The sequence below is a fragment of the Bufo bufo genome, chromosome 11, assembly GCF_905171765.1.
Source record: "Bufo bufo chromosome 11, aBufBuf1.1, whole genome shotgun sequence".
NCBI lineage: Eukaryota > Metazoa > Chordata > Amphibia > Anura > Bufonidae > Bufo > Bufo bufo.
In genome coordinates, this window is record NC_053399.1 from 100252084 (window position 1) to 100274695 (window position 22612).

The 22612-nt window shown below is 48.8% G+C and overlaps 1 protein-coding gene across 1 annotated transcript in view; it reads right to left on the bottom strand.

Annotated features, from left to right (window-relative positions):
• The window catches only part of LOC120982268 (NACHT, LRR and PYD domains-containing protein 3-like), a 51317-nt gene that overhangs the window by 25903 nt on the left and 2802 nt on the right, over positions 1–22612 (bottom strand). Inside the window, exon 5 of the mRNA XM_040412302.1 lies at positions 13484–13549. Coding sequence (XP_040268236.1) covers positions 13484–13549 — 66 coding nt within the window. The remainder of the gene's footprint in view (positions 1–13483; positions 13550–22612) is intronic.

Genomic DNA, 22612 nt, shown 5'->3' on the forward strand with positions numbered 1-22612 from the left:
TAGTTTATTAGGTGAAATCCTGGTGAAAGGTTCGCTTTAAAGGGGTTATCCCATGAATAATGTAAAAAATGAAAATCAGACATCATATAGTATATAAAATAAACTTGAAAGGCAAGCACTCAAACTATCATGGAGCAGGCACACTATTTAATACTAATAGTACAGGGTATCACAATAATAACATCACTTAAAATATATAGCATATAACACTACAACACTAATTAGATAAAAATTAGATAACATTTATTTTTTTTAAATCGTAGAGGGATAAGGTGCAAAATAAGTTCCTGTCGAAATAAATTTTTATAGAATTCTAGTGTTGTAGTGTTATATGCTATATATTTTAAGTGATGTTATTATTGTGATACCCTGTACTATTAGTATTAAATAGTGTGCCTGCTCCATGATAGTTTGAGTGCTTGCCTTTCAAGTTTATTTTATCTAGTGTGCACGTATTGAATAGGGCGATTCAATTTTACGTTTAAGCACCTATTTCATAGCCATAGGGGGTGAGCCATTCCATTATTTCTCCTCCAATCATATAGTATATGACAACCTCTAACAAAGCCAGAACCAGCCCTGTACCTCACATGGATCCAAAAATCTCCACATTCATTGCTCTGCTGGATTTATATCAAGCTGACAGCCCAAGGGGCATGCTTCTTCTGCTGCAGATAAGGGGGCGTCTCAGCGCTCCCTAACCAGTGTCGCTGGGCGGGTCCCAGGTAATGCAGATGCTACTCATACCTCCATTAATTTTCTACAAAACATGACAACAGCAGATTATGTGAAAGCCTACCGCACAACCTTTGAAAGAACTGCTGAGCAAGAGGGTTGGCCAAAGAAACAATGGGCAGGACTTTTAGCACCTTTCCTTTCAGGGGAACCCCTAAAGGCATGTTTTGACCCGGAAACTCGGGATGCTATGGACTATGACCAACTCAAAAAGGAGATTCTAACACGCCTAGGAGTTACCGTTTCTGTTCGAGCACAGCGTGTGCACAACTGGGTCTACAACAAGGACCAACCTCCACGCTCTCAAATGCACGACCTTGTCCACCTGACCAAGAAGCGTTTGCAGCCTGACAGGCCCACAGATGGTGGAACGGATGCTAATCGACCAGTACCTAAAGTCCCTTCCTGTTACCTTGCGCAAGGGGGCGAGCCATGGAGACCCGAAAAATGCTGACCAGATGGTGGAAATGGTGGAGAGGTACACAGCGGTTGAGGAGCTGATGAGTCTGCCTCAGCGGAGATCTCCAGGACCTCATGCTAAGACTGTTCTAAGCGAAAAGGGGGTTGGCAGATCTGATATGTTTGTGCATGCAAGTGGAGAGACTGAAGGCCCAGCCTCTAGAAGCTGGCAAGCCGTGCCGGGGAGGTCGGTGTCCTATAAGAGACTCAGTAAGGACTTTGGTAAATGCCAGGTCATATTGTGGCCAATTGCCCTATGTATGATGAATTAATGCAATGTGATGCCTCATATATAAACCGCCGTTTGTGGGGTCGTGGTTTGCTGAGTATGTGAGAGGACGCAGGTCCGCTGAGCTCCTGAGCTCCCTCGGGCAATTATCCTGTTAATTATCTGCCATCACCATTAAAGACAAACAGGAGGGCTTCCCAAGCCATACTGAACATTCTGGTGAACTTTTAACCTGTTAAGCTGGTGTCATGACGAAGAAAAAGGGTCAAAGAGGTGCAGATAGAGATCTCCAAGATGGCGCTGACTCCACTACATCAGGCCGCGGAGGCCGTTCAGCTTCTGTCCAACAAGCTGCAGCTGTGAGACTGGAGAAATATGCACAAGCTAATCTGACAGAGCTAAGCAGCAAAGGGTCACAACGAAGACCAGCAGAGGTACCTGAGGAGGCAAGACAAGATTTGGATACAGACAGTGTGAGTGCACTGGGGGCAGGGCGTGGAGGTATGGGGAGATATGGCGCACTTAAGGATATGGTGGAGCAGGACTCCGATTCAGAAGAGCCCACTCTAAAAGATGTGATGTCAGCGAACGCTAAATGGGGAATATCCAGGTCGGTGGGATAAAAGGAGGACATCTCCTTAGTGCGTCACGACCTGAAAAAGCTGGCTGAACGCACTACTGCCTTGGAGGATAGAATGGGAGATATAGAGGATGCTTTACCTTCTGTGCAACGAGGTGTGGCAGATCATGGAAGGCGATTAGACTCTGTGGCGGCTAAACAGGATGATTTGGAGAACAGGCTACGTCGAAATAATGTGAGGATGGTGGGGGGTCCCTGAGAAAGTGGAAGGAGGAAACCCCACAAAATACTTTGAGTTGTGGCTTAAAAATACATTTGGAACTGACACACTGACCCCCCTGTTTGCAGTGGAAAGAGTGCATCGGGTCCGGACCAGATCACTACCTCCTGACAGTCCACCGCGCCCTGTCCTCATGAAAATCCTCCTTTATAGAGACACTATCTTGAGGAAAGCCAGAGATATGCCTGATATTGCTATTGACGGCCACAAGGTCTCACTGTTTCCTGATTCTTCAATGGAAGTGCAGAAAAAGAGAGCGAAGTTTGTGGATATCAAGAGACGACTAAGGAATCTAGGGAACCCGTACGCCATGATGTATCCAGGGAAACTAAAGAGCGGTAGCTCTGGGATCTACCCACTTCTTTGAAGATTTTAGCCTTGCGGTGGCTAAATCGCAATGAGCGTCATCTTGGAAGAGATGAAACTCCTGATCTTTGAACTGTTGAACTTTCAGTGGTCTGCAGGTTCTAATGCCATTACCTATCGGGGTGACGTGGATATATTTCAGGAGGGGTCATTGGTATCGGGACCACTGACGATGTATTAGTGAATATGTTGGTTATGGGATGGTTACTGCTGGGCCGAGGGGCCTTCTAACCTCTTTGAATGAGGCTATTGTGGTAGTACTGCTCAAGCAGGCAAAGGACATGTTAATGGCTGAGTCTTATAGACCCATTTCACTGCTTATGGTGGATGTTAAAGGGAACCTGTCACCGGGATTTTGTGTATAGAGCTGAGGACATGGGCTGCTAGATGGCCGCTAGCACATCTGCAATACCCAGTCCCCATAGCTCTGGGTGCTTTTATTGTGTAAAAAAAAAAGATTTGATACAAATGCAAATTAACCTCAGATGAGTCCTGTCCCTGACTCATCTCACATACACAACTCATCTGCATTTGTATCAAATCAGTTTTTTACACAATAAAAGCACACAGAGCTATGGGGACTGGGGATGTGCTTACGGCCATCTAGCAACCCATGTCCTCCGCTCTATACACAAAATCCCGGTGACAGGTTCCCTTTAAGATACTAGCGAAAATCCTAGCCAACCGTCTCTCCTCAGTGATAACATCTATCATTCACTCTGATCAGGCCGGCTTCATGCCGAATATGTCTACAGCGGTTAATATAAGGTGTTTATTCTTAAATATTCAGGCATTGGACAGCGTGGAATGGCGATACCTATGGGCCATGTTATAGCAGATGGGATTTGGTGGTACATTTATTAACTGGATAAAATTGATATATGCTGCACGGGCTAACGGGAGATTCTCTGAGCCCTTTTCACTGTATAGGGGTACCCGACAGGGATGTCCCCTGTGGCCGCTACTTTTTGCGGTGGCAGTGAAGCCCCTGGCGGCGTCCTTAGAATAGGGGTTTACATATGCAGTGTTGCAGGAGAAAGTGGCGTTATACGCAGATGACTTGTTGCGGTCTTTGGCAGAGTTCACTTCCAAGAGCAATGGCTATTATTAACCAATTTGGCTGCTGATAAATTGGACAAAATCAGCCCTACTATATTCAAGGGGGGGCATCTCTGATTCTCAAACTATGGGTCTTGAAAAGGTAACGGAGTTTAAGTATTTAGGGATTCAAGTGTCTGCGGACTCCTCCGATTATGATAAATTAAATTTACAACCCAGCGTAAAGTGCAGGTGTGGGTACGACTTCCTCTAATAGGTAGAACAAATCTACTAAAGGTGGTTCTTATGCCTCAGCGGCTCTGCATGCTCCACAGTGCTCCGGGATGGGGCCCAATTAGATTCTTTCATAAAGTAAATGCTCGATTTAGGGATTTAATTTGGAAAAAGGGCAGAACAAGGATTAAACTTTAGACGCTACAAAGATCCTAACCTTAACCCCTGGATATATTACCTGGCAGCGCAGATGCAGCATATTCGAGGGTAGGGGGATAGTAGCCGAGTCAATTGTTAGAGGGATTTTTAAATTGACTCAGTGTTTTCTGGAATATACTCTATTGTAATTATTGATATGAGTGAGCTTTGCACGATGTTTTTCCAGTTTCACCCGTATGTGCTGGGGTATGGTCTATGCAATAAAGAGGTCAGAAGCCATGAGAACTTAGATCATTGCCGCCTTGAAACTTGTTATAGGAATAACAGGTCTTGTCCTCGGGCACTTTGATAAGTATCCTTAATGTCTAACATTTTCCAAATGCCTTCAAAACTGTGAAAATACAGTTAAAAACCAGTCAAACCAGTTTCAATACGCCTCAAGATTGCCTATATAAACTCAGCTCCAAGAATATACTGCAGACATTCTGCTGAACCTCCATATTAGGGATCGACCGATATTGATTTTTTAGGGCCGATACCGATACCGATAATTTGTGAACTTTCAGGCCGATAGCCGATAATTTATACCGATATTCTGGGAATTTTCATTTTTGAGAAAAAAAAAAATTCCTACACAAATCTGCTGAAAATTAATATGTTTATTGTTAATGTGTATTTTTTTTTATAAGTCTTTTTCATTTATACTTAATATTTTTGAGGTTTTTTTTTTACTAACTTTTAACCCCCTTAGGGACTAGAACCCTTGTCCTATTCCCCCTGATAGATCTCTATCAGGGTGAATAGGATCTCACACTGTCCCTGCTGCTCTGTGCTTTGTGCACACAGCAGCATGGAGCTTACCATGGCAGCCAGGGCTTCAATAGCGTCCTGGCTGCCATGGTAACCGATTGGAGCCCCAGGCTTACACAGCTGGGGCTCCGATCGGAGGAGCAGGGGAGAGGGGATCCTGTGGCCACTGCCACCAATGAGTAATACTGGGTGGGGGGGGGGGGGGGGGGCGCACTGCGCCACCAATGTTTTTACTATTGGCCGGGATTGGGGTGGGGGCGCACTGCGCCACCAATGATTAATACTGGGGGGCTTGGGGGGTCGCACTGCGCCACCAATGAAGATAAGTCTCTCGATCATTCATATACAGGAGGCGGGAGCTGGCTGAAGAATCACATAGCCGGCTCCCGACCTCTATCAGCGGTAGCTGCGATCCGCGGCACCTGAGGAGTTAACTACCGCGGATCGCAGCTATCGCTCATAGAGGTCGGGAGCCGGCTATGTGATTCTGCAGCCAGCTCCTGCCTCCTGTATATGAATGAATGAAAGGCTTATCTTCATTGGCGGCGCAGCGGCCACAGCCCCTCCCCTCCTCTTATGTTCTCTCCTCTCATTGGCGGCAGCAGCAGCAGCACAGGGGGAGGAGACACTGCTTCCTTCTCCCCTGTGCTGCGGAGGGAACACAGAGAGCGCTGAGAGCAGCGCGTTCTGTGTTCCCCATACGTTATCGGTATATCGGCAAAATAGATGCCGATACCGATAACGTTCAAAATCCTCAATATCGGCCGATATCGGCCAAACCGATAATCGGTCGATCCCTACTCCATATGGTGTTGTCTCTTCTATAACCCTTTTAACCTTAAATTCAGATGACATCGTAATCCTTCTTTGGTGAAGAAAATTCCTTTAACATCAATACAGCAGGGAAAATCGGGCAATATCTAGTGGGAAATCAGGTTCTTTTGTCGGTGTTGGAGGATTGGACATTCCTTGCAAACGGCAGCACTTACCCGATACTTGGGACAATACATAAAGTCTGGTGGGAGGAGTTGGTGGGATTAAGGGATTTACATCAAATTGGCCTAGTTATATATACCCTGAACTACAAAAAAAATAAAATCACTAAATTCCCGGATTGGGAGACATATGGGATTATGTAGCAGACCTATATAAGGAGGGGGACTCTTAAAGGGGTTCTGCACTTTCATTTAACTGATGATCTATCCTCTGGATAGATCATCAGCTTCTGATCGGCGGGGGTCCGACACCCGGGACCCCCGCCGATCAGCTGTTTGAGAAGGCAGCAGCGCTCCAGTAGGGCCGCGGCCTTCTCACTGTTTACCGCCGGCCCACTGACGTCACGACTAGTATTAACTAGCGTGGGCAGGGCTAAGCTCCATTCAAGTGAACAGAGCTTAGCCGCGCCCACGCTAGTTGATACTAGTCGTGACGTCAGTGGGCCGGCGGCCCGGCGGTAAACAGTGAGAAGGCCTCGGCGCTGCTGGAGCGCCGCTGCCTTTTCAAACAGCTGATCGGCGGGGGTCCTGGGTGTCGGACCCCCGCCGATCAGAAGCTGATGATCTATCCAGAGGATAGATCATCAGTTAAATGAAAGTGCAGAACCCCTTTAAATCCTTTCTGCAATTGCAAGAGGAGTACTACTTACCAAAATGCCTCTATACCAATACTTCAGGCGCAGGAAGGACTCTCTCCAGTGTGCCCTGCTGCTAGTCACTCCATCTTAGATCTTACTGCCTCTCACGGTGGTACTAAGGGGGTAATATCCCTTAATTTTAATAGACTTCTTAATAGACAAATCAAAAAATCTCCCTTACCATTACTGGAAAAGTGGAGAACGGATATAGGCGACTTCAGGTTGGAACAATGGGAAGAAGTGTTACACGGCTTTCCTGATGTAGCGGTGAGTGAGGCACATAGACTTTCCCAACTGGATTTATTGCACAAGGTTTATAGGACTCCCGAACTTCTGTTTATGATGGGCTATAGACAAGATGCAGCCTGCCCGAGATGTGGTATGTCACCAGCGGGGTTAGTGCACCTCATGTGGACCTGTCCCAGACTCCGACGTTATTGGAGGGAAGGGATGTCGACTACGAACCCTTGGGCACGCCCAGGTCCAGTTGACTTTTTGTCCTGTAAATCCTGCGCCGTCCCGTTTAGTATTCGGCGCAGGTGCAGCAAGTGAAGGACACGCTCCTGCTGCCGGCTTCCTTCCTTCGGCGCAGTGAGTGAAGGACACGCTCATGCTGCCGGCTTCCTTCCTTCGGCGCAGTGAGTGAAGGACACGCTCCTGCTGCCGGCTTCCTTCCTTCGGCGCAGTGAGTGAAGGACGCGCTCCTGCTGCCGGCTTCCTTCCTTCGGCGCAGTGAGTGAAGGACGCGCTCCTGCTGCCGGCTTCCTTCCTTCGGCGCAGTGAGTGAAGGACGCGCTCCTGCTGCCGGCTTCCTTCCTTCGGCGCAGTGAGTGAAGGACGCGCTCCTGCTGCCGGCTTCCTTCCTTCGGCGCAGTGAGTGAAGGACGCGCTCCTGCTGCCGGCTTCCTTCCTTCGGCACAGTGAGTGAAGGACGCGCTCCTGCTGCCGGCTTCCTTCCTTCGGAGCAGTGAGTGAAGGACGCGCTCCTGCTGCCGGCTTCCTTCCTTCGGCGCAGTGAGTGAAGGACACGCTCCTGCTGCCGGCTTCCTTCCTTCGGCGCAGTGAGTGAAGGACGCGCTCCTGCTGCCGGCTTCCTTCCTTCGGCGCAGTGAGTGAAGGACGCGCTCCTGCTGCCGGCTTCCTTCCTTCGGCACAGTGAGTGAAGGACGCGCTCCTGCTGCCGGCTTCCTTCCTTCGGCGCAGTGAGTGAAGGACGCGCTCCTGCTGCCGGCTTCCTTCCTTTGGCGCAGGCGCAGTGAGGCAGCGCATCCTTCACTCACTGCGCCTGCGCCAAATACTAAACGGGACAGGCTTGAAATTTACGGGACACTGAGGAGAACTCGAAAGTCAATCAACTGGACCTGGGCATGCACCTAGAGGCTCTTTCGCATATTTTAAAAGTATTTTAAGAGAACGGCGGCTAATGTCAGTCAGCTACATAACGTTATTTCTCATGACAGAAACCCTATAAGTGAGGTTTCTGATGAAATGTTTCCTTTTTCGGTCCTGACTGGGGAGTCTGAAGAAGCCGACCATAGTGATGGGTTAGGAGAGAGTCCGAGCAGACCAGGAGACAAGACTCACTTAGTGACAATATGCCTGATCTTGAAGTAAGGAAGGATCAGTTTGGTGCTGAGCAGTTAAAAGATCCTACCCTTACTAGAGCCAGAGAAAATGTCAAGATCATCGCCGATAACCAGCGAGATAACAGACTTTATTTCCCTCACATGGCGGTAAAACATGACTTACTGTACCAGGTGGTAAAAAGAGGGGAGGATCTGGTGGAACAACTAGTGGTCCCTAAAGCTTATAGAAGGAAGGTACTAGATCTAGATAAGGTACTAGATAAGGTCACCTTATGGGGAGGGGGGGGGGCATTTGGGAATCGAAAAGACTACAGACAGAGTCCTTTAAAGGCTCTTTTGGCCTGGAGTTCTCAAAAACGGTAAACATTATTGTGACTCCTGCCCCGAGTGTCAGATTTTGGCACCTAGACCACATTATCGTAGTCCCTTGATACCTCTACCAATTATTGAGGTAACATTTCAGAGAATAGCAATGAATCTGGTGGGGTCTATTGAAAAGACTGCCCAAGGCCACCAACATAATCTCGTAATTATAGATTACGCTACTCGTTACCCTGAAGCTATACCCATCCAAGGCCATAGCTAAAGCGTTCGTCTGTGTATTCAGTCGAGTGCAGTGGCGATTCTAGGAACAATATATGGGGGGGCACATAAGATACCACAGCCGCATTCTTTTCTGCCTCTGCAGGCCCTGCTAGGCTGAAATACACAGGCAGCCAATGGCAGTGCTGCCCTCTCCCTCCCAGCCAATAGCAGCTGAGGTGGGCGGGGGAAGATTCACTTGGCTGCCGACTGCAGAGGAGCCTGTAGTGAAGCGGGAGGGCAGCATGGGCAGGACTTTCAGTTTGGCCAGCGTTTTAAAGGGGAATCAGCAGGGGGCAAGGAATAACCTGGGGGGGGGGGGGAGGCAATTGTGACATGGTCGTCACCCTAGGGGCCTTCTAGGTATAGAAAAAGAAACCTGAGAAGGAGAAGCTACCCCTACAGAAGGGTCATTGAACACATTGCACAAATGCAAGATCAGATCTCAGCTGTAATGCCTATCGTGAAAGAACATATGGCCCAGGCTCAGGAGGCACAACAAAGGGTGTATGACCGCAGTGCCCAAGTACATACTTTCTGGTACTTATCCCTACAGTGGAAAGTAAATTTCTGTCGAAGTGGCAAGGTCCCTTTGAGGTCATAAAAAAATAAAATAAAATGAACAAAATTCGTCAGCCTAGTAAGAGGAAGCCCGAGCAAGTGTACCATGTCAATCTTATCAACCCATGGAAAGATTGACCATCACTTGCTGCAGACACCTCATTCCCTTCAGAGCAGCTGGGCTCTGAGAAGCCCTTCTTGTCAGAGGTCACAGTATCCGACTCCCTTTCACAGACACAAAAAAGGTAGAAGTGCAAGGGTTCCTCTTTAAGAATAGGGACTTTTTCTCTGAAGTCCCAGGTCGCACCTCTCTCATTAAGCATAACATAATTACTGAACCTGGTAAAAAGGTTAGCTGAGGCCATACAGAATACCAGAGGCCAGGAGAGGAGTTATTTCTCAGGAGGTGAGAAAAATGTTGAACCTTACAGTAACTGAAGAGTCCCATAGCCAATAGTCCAGCCCCATAGTTCTGATCCAAAACCAGACGGTAGCTGGAGGCTTTGCAATGACTTCCGTAAGCTGAGCGCTGTCTCCAAGTTTGATGCTTACCCGATGCCAAGAGTTGATGAGCTCATTGACAGATTCGGAAATGCCCGGTATATAACCACTCTAGATTTAACCAAAGGGCAGGGCTCCAGACTAAAAAAAATGTCAAGGAGCCATTGGCTCCTAACCAGAAAAATTTAGGAGCCAAATTTAAATTTTTAGTCGGCAAATTTAAAATGCATATAATTACGGTATAATAAAAAACAAAACAAAACAAACACACGTCTTACCCTAGGGTTGTCACGATACCAAAATTTCACATTTTATGGAACCTCTGGACCATAATAGAACAGTCCTAACCTAATTTTTGTCGGGATAGGATGACAAAGAAATGGCAAATTGCAAGTTTTTTTCTTTTTCTGTTACAGCGTTCACAGCATAGGAGATATTTTTTAAATATTATAATAGTTTGCACTGTTTCAGGCGTGGCAATATGTAATTTTTTCAATTGTTTATATATTTTATATGTAAAATTGGGCAAGGGGGTGATTTAAACTTAATATTATTATTATTTTTTTTAACTTTATGGCAGCCAGGGCTTCAATAGCGTCCTGGTTGCCATGGTAACCGATCGGAGCCCCAGGACTTCAATAGCGTCCTGGTTGCCATGGTAACCGATCGGAGCCCCAGGATTACACTGCTGGGGCTCCGATCGGAACTGCCACTGCACCACCAATGATAATACTTGGGGGATGGGTGGTTGGGGTCGCACTGCACCACCAATGATAATACTTAAGGGATGGGGGGTTGGGGGTCGCACTGCACCACCAATGATAATACTTGGGGGGGGGGGCGCACTGCACCACCAATGATAATACTGGGGGAGGGGGGGTTCAGTGCACTGCACCACCAATGAATATCGTTTACGCTTAATACAAACGCAGGCTGCGCTGTGGGTGCCGGACATATCCCATACCCGGCACCCAGCCTCTATGACTGAGCGCGGCGCTGCGATCCGCCGCTAATAACCCCTCAGGTGCGGCACCCACAGCGCAGCCTGCGTTTGTATTAAGCATAAACGATATTCATTGGTGGCGCAGTGGCCACAGCCCCTCCCCTCCTCCTCCCTGCTATCAGCCCATTGGTGGCAGCGGCAGCAGCAGTACAGGGGGGAGGGACTGACTCCTTCTCCCCTGTGCTGTTGAGAAGAACATGGCACGCGCTGACAGCAGCGCGTCCCATGTCAGTTTGTGAAAGCGGCAGAGCAGCGGCGGGTCTAGTCGAAAATGGCGATAAGTCTAGAAAGTCTTGTCGCCATTTAGCAATTCTAGGTCACATTTGAGACCATTTTGGTCGCCATCTGGAGCCCTGAAGGGTACTGGCAAATACCACTGACAGATGAGGCCAAAGAGAAAACTGCCTTTGCAACTCCAGATGGTCTGTACCTTTATGTTGTCTTATGGTTTGGTTTGCACGGTGCACCTGCAACTTTTCAGAGGGTAATGGATAAAAGTATGCAGCAGCATATCTGGAGGACATAATCCAGACTGGGATTCCCATCTACCTAGAGTGTAGGCGGTTATTGATTCCCTGTGTGAGGCAGGTTTCACAGCAAATCCAAAAAAATGTGCCATTGGTCTGGAGGAGGCCAAGTACCTGGGTTATAAAAAAGGCCATGGTCTTGTAAAGCCTCAGATAAATAAAATGGAAGCTATACAAAGATGGCCTCAGCCTGTAAACAAGAAGCAAGTTCATGCTTTCTTGAGGATTACAGGCAACTACAGAAGGTTTGTACCAAATTTTGCCATCTTCCATTTCTAGGGGGCATCTGTGGCAGTGGCATTGCAACGTTCTCAGCCTGAGTTTGTTTAACGGTTCATTTCCAAATCTCAGATTTCAAAAATGCATTTCCTGCTGCATTACGGAGAGCTGTCTACAGATCAGACAGCATCCAAACCTCCGAAGAGTGGAACCTGAAATAAAAGCACAACAATTCCTGCACAGAACCAGGTCTGCCATTTTGAAGAGGGGAAAGATTTTAAACAAACAAATCTTACTTGTTTAGATTGTATCCATCTCCAGATTACCTCCTGAGTATCTCCAATGCAATTATAAAAAGCAGCACTTTGATAAAGCAGCAAGCTATAATTAGGCAAGCTAATACTATGTGGCTATATATACACACACTCCCACAAAAGCTCCTCCCCCAACAACACATTTAACACCTTAATCACCTATGCTCATTTGCAATCAGACAATAGTGATAACCTGTCTAACAAATTCCTTACCCGTTTTGAGTATCCACCAGAAATACAGCTGAAGTTCTGCTACAGTGGAAAATCTCTAAGTTAGCCTGAATATCTCCAATGCACTATAGGCACTGTAAACAAGAAGGTTTGCAGGAGACAGCATTTGGTGGTGGTACAAGTACCCAGCCTGATAAGGGGGTAATGTATGTGTCAGTGGCACAGATAACTATGCAGGCATGCTAGATACAGCGGGGGGGGGGATACAGCTGGCTGGAGGCAGCATTAGACATGTAACAACAGCACAATGGAGGATCGGCAAACCAGCTTACCTTTGTGGATCGGAATTACGATCAGAAGACCATCTGAGAAGCTGCTAAAAAGGAGACCAATCACCTAGAAAAGTGGAGTCCCTCATTGGACGATTGTAGTTAACCACCCTGATGAGATTCTGCATGGCAGAAGACAGGCTGGTGCTCTGCTCTGATTCAGAGTTGTCCCTCAACTAGGCAGGTGTCTGAGGTTTTTCCACTAGTGATAGTCCATCCCTAGGAGCAGATACCTTGGACGCTGGGCATGAGCAGGACCTATGAGGAGGAGACCCTAGGCCACTCATGGCGCAGCAACCCCATGCAGAGGCACGCGGCAACCCCAGATGGAGGATGGGGGGCTGGCTCCTGACGCACCATGAAGCCACTGCACAGACAGAGGCCCACCTCCTGACCCGAAGTTGAAGTATTCCACCAAGAAGCACTGCAGATGAGGGGGGGGGGGGGGGGGGTATGCACCCTCTAGAGAAAGGCATCTCCGCCTCCTACAGCAAAGCAGTCCATGAGGGAAGCAACACCCCTAGAAAATACCTGGGAAGACAAAATAAAAAGGCAGGACAGACTGTGGCCTAGAGTAGATAGTGTGGCCGAAAACAGGGCATTCCTGGTGGGCAGACACTGGTGGGTGCTAGGAAAAGAGAAACAGCTTTAAAAGAGGTAAACATGGGAAGGGGGGTTAAAGCAACCCCCAATAGGAATAAAATGGCCTAATATAATCCCTAGATAGCGGGGAAAAAGCGGAAACTAGCAAGACCTACTCCCAGCAGAAGTCTGGGACTAAAGGAGATTATGTGGCCAAAAATGAAGCATCCTTTGTGATCACCCTTGTGATTTGTCTGTTTTACTTCACATATATACTTAACCACACTTAGTAGGCTCACACAGGCTAAGTGATAAAAATATTTACTTATTCTCAAATCTTCTATTCATGTTAAAACAATGTAAAAATTGCAAAATGTGCCCAAACATTGTTCATATGACAGATATGAACACATATGAGTGTATGATCACTGTAAGCGAGACAGAGGGGTGCACACATATACCCACAACTATGCACATTCATTACATACATGTTGTACTGAAAGAGCAGAGTGGACTAATGTAACCCTGAAAATGAGTGTGGGGCAATAAAGTCCATGAATATTACCCCCCTGCCCCAATGCTTACCTGTCAGTACAGAGCTAAGCTGTTGTCCGTCTTCATCCAGTAGGATTTGCTCAACCAGAGTGTTACCTAATAAGAAAGGACAGACATGAATGGTTCTGTGGTCTATAGACATCATCAGTGCTGTACGGTTATACAGTGACTAATGGTCCTGGAGATAATCGCCCTGTGATGTCTTCGTTTCAGACATATAGCCAGGATTTCTTCTCACAATATTTGGTACATAGAACTTATAAGAATTCTGCTCCTTGTTTTCTACAAACTGCGATCAGTTGAAACAAAATACTTCCATCAACACAATGGAGATTTACTAATCAAAACCAGAATTCTGGTGTAATTTGTACCAAAAAAAAAGGGTGGTTCAAAATAAGGATGGGGCTTAGAAGAAAGGGTGCACTTCTTATTGGATACCAGAAAGATTTTTCACCTTCAGGGCGCAGCCTAATTTAGCAAATCTGACATGTGTCAATTTGTGGTAATAACGTTAAAACGCTTTTTCTTATCCAAGCCATTCTGAATGTTTTCTCGTGACACATTGTACTTCATGACAGTGGAAAAATTGAGTCAAAATATTTCATTTTTATTTATAAAAAAAATAGCAAATTTACAAAAAATTTGGAAAAATTTCCATATTTCCAAATTTCAATTTCTCTACTTTTATAATAGATAGTAATACCTCCAAACATAGTTACTCATTTACATCCCCCATATGTCTACTTCATGTTTGGATCTTTTAGAAAATTACATTTTATTTTTTTGGGACGGCTTAGGGCTCTTTCACACCTGCGTTGTTGTGTTCCGGCATAGAGTTCCGTCGTCGGGGCTCTATGCCGGAAGAATCCTGATCAGGATTATCCTAATGCATTCTGAATGGAGAGAAATCCGTTCAGGATGCATCAGGATGTCTTCAGTTCCGGAACGGAACGTTTTTTGGCCGGAGAAAATACCGCAGCATGCTGCGCTTTTTGCTCCGGCCAAAAATCCGGAACACTTGCCGCAAGGCTGGACCTGGAATTAATGCCCATTGAAAGGCATTGATCCGGATCCGGCCTTAAGCTAAACGTCGTTTCGGCGCATTGCCGCATCCGACATTTAGCTTTTTCAGAGTGGTTACCATGGCTGCCGGGACGCTAAAGTCCTGGCAGCCATGGTAAAGTGTAGCGGGGAGCGGGGGAGCAGCATACTTACCGTCCGTGCGGCTCCCCGGGCGCTCCAGAGTGACGTCAGGGCGCCCCAAGCGCATGGATCATGTGATCACATGGATCACGTCATCCATGCGCATGGGGCGCTCTGACGTCATTCTGGAGCGCCCGGGGAGCCGCACGGACTGTAAGTATACTGCTCCCCCGCTCCCCGCTCCTACTATGGCAACCAGGACTTTAATAGCGTCCTGGGTGCCATAGTAACACTGAACGCATTTGGAAGACGGTTCCGTCTTCAAATGCTTTCAGTACACTTGCGTTTTTCCGGATCCGGAGTGTAATTCCGGCAAGTGGAGTACACGCCGGATCCGGACAACGCAAGTGGGAAAGAGGCCTTAGAAGTTTAGAAGCAAATGTTAAACTTTTTCAGGACCAGTTCAGGTCTGAAGTCACTTTGTGAGGCTTACATAGAGCTGGAGCGCCAAAATCTCGCAATGCGCGAGCTAGCGCATGCGTAGTTCGTTCCCTGTGCTGATGCCAGCACAGGAAATTAACATGATGCCGACACTGCGCATGCGCTAGCTCACGCATCGCGAGATTTCGGCGCTCCAGCTCTGTGACGTCAGCCAGCAAGGAGGAGATTGGGAGGACGCGGGGCGGTGCTGGGCTCCTTTCCGCTTGACTCATCTCCGGACACAGGACTCATATCAGGTCATTTGCATATGGATCAAAACGGTTTTTTAACACAATAAAAGTGCAGAGAGCTGTGGGGATGTGGCGGATGTGCTAGCGGCCATCTAGCAGCCCATGTCCCCAGCTCTATACACTAAATCCAGGTGACAGGTTCTATAATTTTAAGTTGCCATGTCCCATTTGAAGACCCCCTGATGCACCCCTAGAGTAGAAACTCCAAAAAAGTGACCATTTTGGAAACTACAGGATAAGGTGGCAGATTTGTTGGTACTATTTTAGGGTACATATGATTTTAGGTTGCTCTATATTACACTTTTTGTGAGGCAAGGTAAAAAAATTGCTGTTTTGGCACCATTTTTTATTTTTTTTATTTACAACATTCATCTGACAGGTTAGATCATGTGATATTTTTATAGAGCAGGTTGCTACGGACGCGACAATACCAAATATGACAACTTTTTTGTTGTTGTTTGGTTCAGCTTTACACAATAAAGCATTTTTGAAAAAAAAGATTTTTTGTGTCTCCATATTTTGAAAGCCATAGTTTTTATTTTTTGGGCCACTGTCTTATGTAGAGGCTACTTTTTTTCAGTATAAGATGACAGTTTGATTGGCACTATTTTAGGGTGCATATGACTTTTTGATCGCTTGCTATTACACTTTTTGTGATGTAAGGTGACAAAAAATGGCTTTTTTGTTACCGTTTTTATTTTATATTTTTTTACGGTGTTCACCTGAGGGGTTAGGTCATGTGATATTTTTATAGAGCAGGTTGTTACAGACGCGGCGATACCTAATATGTCTACTTTTCTTATTTTCCTTCTTTTTTTTTTTACTTTATCTTGGGAAAAACGAGATTTTTGTATAACTTACCAGTAAAATCTCTTTCTCGCTCTTCCTTGGGGGACACAGGAAACCTTGGGTATAGCTCATCTCCATAGGAGGCGTGACACTAAGTGAAAGACTGTTAAGCCCCTCCTCCAGCAGCTATACCCTCAGCCTGGAGCGAGCGACTACCAGTTATGTGCCCAAGTAGTTAAAACAAAGGCAAGGATCGACCAAATTAACACCAACAAGTCAAAAAACTCCCGTCAGGGCAACCAAAACAATGGGTGGGTGCTGTGTCCCCCAAGGAAGAGCGAGAAAGAGATTTTACTGGTAAGTTATACAAAAATCTCGTTTTCTCGCCCAATTCCTTGGGGGACACAGGAAACCTTGGGAGGTTCAAAAGCAGTCCACAAATAGGGAGGGACCACAACCCAAGATGAATTAAACCACCGCAGGTATCAAGAAACCGCCGCCTGCAAGACCAGGCGGCCCAAAGCAGCATCCGCCGATGCATAAGTGTTCACCTTGTAGAACTTGGTGAAAGGGTGCAAAGAAGACCAGGTGGCCGCCTTACACAATTGTTCAGCCGAAGCTCGATTCCGCTGAGCCCAGGAAGCCCCGACCGCTCTGGTAGAATGAGCGGTAACACCAAAGGGCGGTTCCCTGCCCTTAGCACGGTAAGCCTCAGCAATAGCCATCTTGATGAAGCGGGCAATAACCACTTTAGATGCCGCCAGCCCCCTGCGCGGACCCTCCGGAACCACAAATAGAGAATCCGAGCGCCGAAAGGGTCTAGTTACATCCAAGTAGATCCTCAGAGCCCTAACAACATCCAGACGGTGAAGATCCCGTTCCCGAGGATGAGACGGGGACGGGCACAGAGAAGGAAGGACAATATCTTGATTCAGGTGAAAAGCGGACACCACCTTCGGAAGGAAGTCCGGAACCGGGCGGAGAACCACCTTGTCCTGGTGAAAAACCAAGAGGGGTTCTACGCAAGAAAGTGCCGCCAATTCAGACACACGCCGAAGAGACGTGATGGCAACGAGGAAAAAAACTTTGCAAGACAACAAGCGAAGGGAAACCCTGCGCAAAGGCTCGAAAGGAGAAGATTGGAGAGCCGTCCAAGATGGAACGGGAGCGCGATACGGGGGAACATAGTGAGCAACCCCCTGAAGAAAAGTCTTAACTGGACCGAGCGGAGCCAGAGGTCGCTGAAAAAGGATCGAAAGCGCTGAGATCTGACCCTTTAGGGTACTGAGACCTAAACCCAAGTCCAGACCAGACTGCAAGAAGGATAAAATCGTGGGGAGAGAAAACCGAAGGGGATGAACATCTAAGGTCTCGCAGAAATTCAAATAGGCCCGCCAGGTTCGGTAATAAATCCTGGACGATGCCGGTTTACGCGCACGAATCATGGTACGGACCACGTCAGCAGAAAACCCCCGCCGCATTAGGACCGCGGTTTCAATAGCCACGCCGCTAAACGTAGCGACCCTAAATGCTGGTGGAAGATCGGCCCTTGAGAGAGGAGGTCTTCTCTTAGAGGCAGAGGCAAGGGGGCGTCTGCCAGGAGCAACATAAGGTCGGCGTACCAAGGACGACGAGGCCAATCCGGGGCTATTAGGATCGCAGGCGTGCCCTCCGCCGCGATCTTCAGAAGGACTCGTGGAAGAAGAGGCAGGGGCGGAAAAACGTAGAGGAGAGAGAACTCCGTCCAGGGAAGGACGAGCGCGTCCGCGCCGTAAGCGTCCGGATCCTTGGTTCTGGCCATGAAGGTGGGAAGTTTGTGGTTGAATCTGGAGGCCATGAGATCCACGTCCGGACGACCCCAACGAAGGCAAAGAGACTCGAAGACGTCGGGGTGCAGAGACCACTCGCCTGGGTCGATCGTCGTCCGGCTGAGGAAATCCGCCGCCCAATTGTCCACCCCCGGGATGTAAATGGCCGAAATGGCTGGAACATGAATTTCCGCCCAGCGAAGGATTAGAGACACCTCCCTCATCGCCGCCGCGCTGCGAGTGCCCCCCTGATGATTTATGTATGCCACAGCCGTGGCATTGTCCGATTGGACACGAACAGGGAGACCCTGAAGCAGCGAAGTCCAATGCCGGAGTGAAAGGAGAACCGCCCTCAGCTCCAGAACGTTGATCGGCAGTTTGGACTCCGATGGAGACCAAATGCCTTGTACGGACCGAGGAGGAAACACCCCCCCCCCCAACCCCGCAGACTGGCATCGGTGGTAATCACCAACCAAGTTATCGGCAGGAAGGACTTCCCTTGGAGAGGGGTCCGTAACCACCAGAGGAGAGAGGAGCGAACCTGGGGGGGAAGGGGAAAGTGCTGATCCAGACTTTCCTGGGACTTGTCCCATGCGGACAGAATGGCAGTCTGAAAGGTGCGGGAGTGATACTGCGCGTAGGGGATTGCTTCGAAACAGGACACCATCTGTCCCAAGACCCGCATGCTGAACCGGAAGGAAGGATGGCGGTGGGTCAGAAGGCTCCGAACCGACCGATGAAGGAGCTGGCGCTTCTCTGACGGAAGCCGAACCTCCGCTGCATCTGTATCCAGCAGCATCCCCAGAAAGATCAATTGCCTGGATGGAACAAGAGCGGATTTGGGAAGATTGATAATCCAACCGAACCGGCGTAAGGTTTGTAGCGAGAGGTCCACACTGGCGGATGTCAGTGACAGAGAGGGTGCCTTGATAAGGAGATCGTCCAAATATGGAAGAAGAAAAACTCCCCTGGAACGAAGTAAGGCGAGGACAGGGGCAAGGACCTTTGTGAAAACGCGAGGGGCCGTCGCCACCCGGAAGGGGAGAGCAACGAACTGGTAGTGGTCGGACCCCACTGCAAAGCGCAGAAAGCACTGATGACACCGAGCGATTGGAATATGAAGGTAGGCGTCCTGGATGTCGATAGAGGCCAGGAACTCCCCTTTTTCCAGAGAGGCCACCACCGATCTGAGAGACTCCATCCGGAATCGCTGAAGACGAAGGAAACGGTTTAACCGTTTTAGATCCAGAATGGGACGAACCGAGCCTTCTTTTTTGGGGACCACAAAAAGGTTCGAATAGAACCCCTTGAATCTTTCTTCCATGGGAACCGGAGCGATGACCCCTTTGTCCAGAAGGGTGCGAGTGGCAGTAAAGAAATCGGCCGCCCCTTGGGGATCCCGGGAGCGAAAGAACCGAACTGGGGGGAGGGACGTAAACTCGAGTTTGTACCCGGAAGACACAACTTCGAGAGCCCAGGCGTCGGAGACGTGCGCCTGCCAGAAGTCCCTGAACAGGAAGAGACGTCCCCCCACCCGGGCGGGTGGGGGCGCACCTTCAGGTAGTGTTCTGCTTGGTCGCGGAAGGGCGAGCAGGCTGTGACTTGCGCCAGGAGGGCTGGGTCCGAAAAAAAGGTTTCTTACGTCTGTCTTGGACAGAGCTAGGGGATGGACCTGAAGAGGTGCGAGGTGCGGGAGCCCTGCGGGAAGACCTGAAGCGAGAAAAAGTGGGACGGCCTCGAGTGGTGGTCCTAGTCCTAGATTGAGGAAGATGCGTACTCTTCCCCCCCCGTGGCTTCGGATATGATTTCATCCAAGCGGGTCCCGAACAATCGAGAACCAGTAAAGGGAAGGCCAGTAAGAGACCGCTTTGACGTGGAGTCCGCCGTCCAAACCTTTAACCAAAGCTCCCTCCTGGCCGAAACGGCCAGGGCAGACGAACGGGCTATGAGAGCCCCCGCATCAAGGGATGCCTCACAGACAAATTTGCCGGCTTGAACGATAAGTTGGGCTAGAGCACGGAGGTCCTGAATAGGGACGTCGGATTCAAGCTCCTGATCCAGCTGAGAAGCCCACTCTGAAACCGCATTTTCCAGCCCAAGCGGAAGCAAAGACCGGCCGGAGGGCGGAACCGGAGGCTGCAAAGATACCTTTGGTAATGGCCTCTATACGGCGATCCTCAGTGGATTGTAAGGAAGAGCCATCAGCAACGGGAATAGCCGTGCTTTTTGCTAAACGGGCCACCGGGGGGTCGACTTTGGGTGGTGACGCCCAGTTTGTAATGCAATCCGCCGGGAATGGATAACAGATATCTAACTTCTTAGGCGGGGTAAAACGGGCATCAGGGCGGGCCCAGGCCTTGGAAACCACCGACGAGAAGTCAGTGTGGAGGGGAAAAACTGCAGACGCCTGTTTTTGGCGAAAAAAGGAAACACTGTTTTTTTCAGAATTAGGAGGATCATCGTGAATCTTAAAGGTATCACGAATATTGTTAATAAGATGGCCCACAGCAGAAGCCAGTTTTGAAGGCAAGGCCGAGTCCATATCACAATCTGAATCAACTAGTTCCCCTTCAGAGGGCATATCCTGTATCGAGGAAGGGCCCGACTGAGAGCGCACCCTTGGGGGTGATACTGAAGCATCCGAGGATGATAGGCGCTCCGCCCTAGACCGCTTCTGGGGTTGACGGGCTCTGGAGGTGTCGCCTGGAGAGAGGGACTCAGACGGGTCAGCTAAGATAGCGGACCCGGAGGGCCCAGCAGGGGAAATATCCAGTTGCGATAAGGGCAATACCTCTGCAAGGCGGCCCACAACGTTAGAGAGGCTGACCACAGCCTGGGAAAGGGACCTAGCCCAGTCAGGGGGATCCAATAGGCCAGGGGGTGACACAACAGATGGCGGACCCTGTAATGGGGCTTTGCAAGCCGAGCAATGCGGGTCAGGCTGCCCTTGAGGGAGGGGCGCCTTACATGCGGTGCAGGTGTGATACCAAGGACCGGCCGGCGCTGAGGGGTCAGACATGTTGGCTGAAGTAATATAAAAGCGTCCAGGCCAGAGGGCTGCAGAGCTAGAAAGGGTCAACAGTCCTACCAGGTCACAGTGGGAGCGGACGACAACAGCAGCGACAACAGCAGCGGCAACAGCAGAGGTAAAACCTGAGGTAAAAACGATCCGTCCTGAGAGCAGGCACGAAGAGGAGGCGGGGCCAGCGAGGAGCGGGAAGAAAGACGTCCGCCCCCCCGACTGAATGTCTAACATGTACAGGAGAAGCGGAACGAAGCTCCGCCCCCCGCCGGAACTTTCGCGCGCGCGATTCAAACAAATATGCCGCCGAGAAAATATTGCCCCCCGACCACCTCCTTATACACCGGCGGCGAATGACACACCGGTAACCGGCAAGAGAAGTCAGCCGGCAGCTGAACACCGCGGCAGCACTGGCCGAGATAACAAAAGGCGGCCCCACAAGGCCGCAGCACCTGAACTTGCAGTAAACCCTCCCCCACGAGCACCGCTCCGTCCTGCTCCACACACAAGGGGGGGGAAGCCGACAGTAAGCCTTGTAATGTGACAAGGCTAGGCAGAGGCAACACGAAAGTTAAAACCCTAAAGGGGGGGGGGGGGGACTGTTGGAACGGCTGCATAGCCACCTCACCAGTCGACGTTTTCACCCTCAGTCCATCCAGCAGGGACGCCCCTTCAGCCACTGGCACCGACAAGGCTGGAGTGCATCTCTACAGGGGGCTCGCCATTAAATATAAGCTGCTGTTTCCACGATTTACTCCGTGCTCAGCCTCTCGGAGACAGCAGGAGGGTGACACGGAGTAAACTTTCTCTATACCCCCTGATAACACATAAGGCACTTGTGTACAGTAATGGCAGCTCATGGCCTCTCACCTCGACATCAGGGAGATTTCGCGTGCACAGCTCGCTCAGCAGTGATACAGGACTCATGGTCTCCACAATGTAGAGCAGATCATCTTGGAAATATTCATACGTCATCCTCAGGACGTGATCTTCATACTGACGGAGCTGCTGTCACGCCTCCTATGGAGATGAGCTATACCCAAGGTTTCCTGTGTCCCCCAAGGAATTGGGCGAGAAAGGATGCTTTTTATTTTTTTATTTTTATATTTGTCCCACTGTGGGACTTCACGTTTTCAGAGTTTCCATTCAATTCAGTACAATACATTATGTATTGTACTGAATTGAACTGTCAGCGTCTTACTGTGTAAGTAGGAGCTGCACCCGCACCAAGCAGGAGCTGCACCCGCCTGATCCCATTGCGTACATGCACATGGGAATGCGATAAGGCACCACATAATGTGGGAAGGGGTTAAAGAGTAACTAAACTTTTAATTAAGTGTTTGGTGAAATGTCCTAAATGCCCTAATAACACTTTTTGTAATATACTTTATTAATGCATTTTGAATTTTTTATAGACTTAACGGGCATAAAATACACTTTTCTGTACAGCGCTGACTTCTCAGCGGTGTACAGAGTCTACAGTTTATGAATGGGGCCCCAGCACATGGTGTATAGGCAGGAGCGCACGTTGCCGTACCACTTAAGCTACACCTGATACATAAGCCCAGCTTAGCATAACATTCAACAGGAACAGGGCTCCTAATCAAGTTGGTGCATTTTTCGGCAGTCCGTACACCAGAAATTCAAAATAATAAATATGCGTATC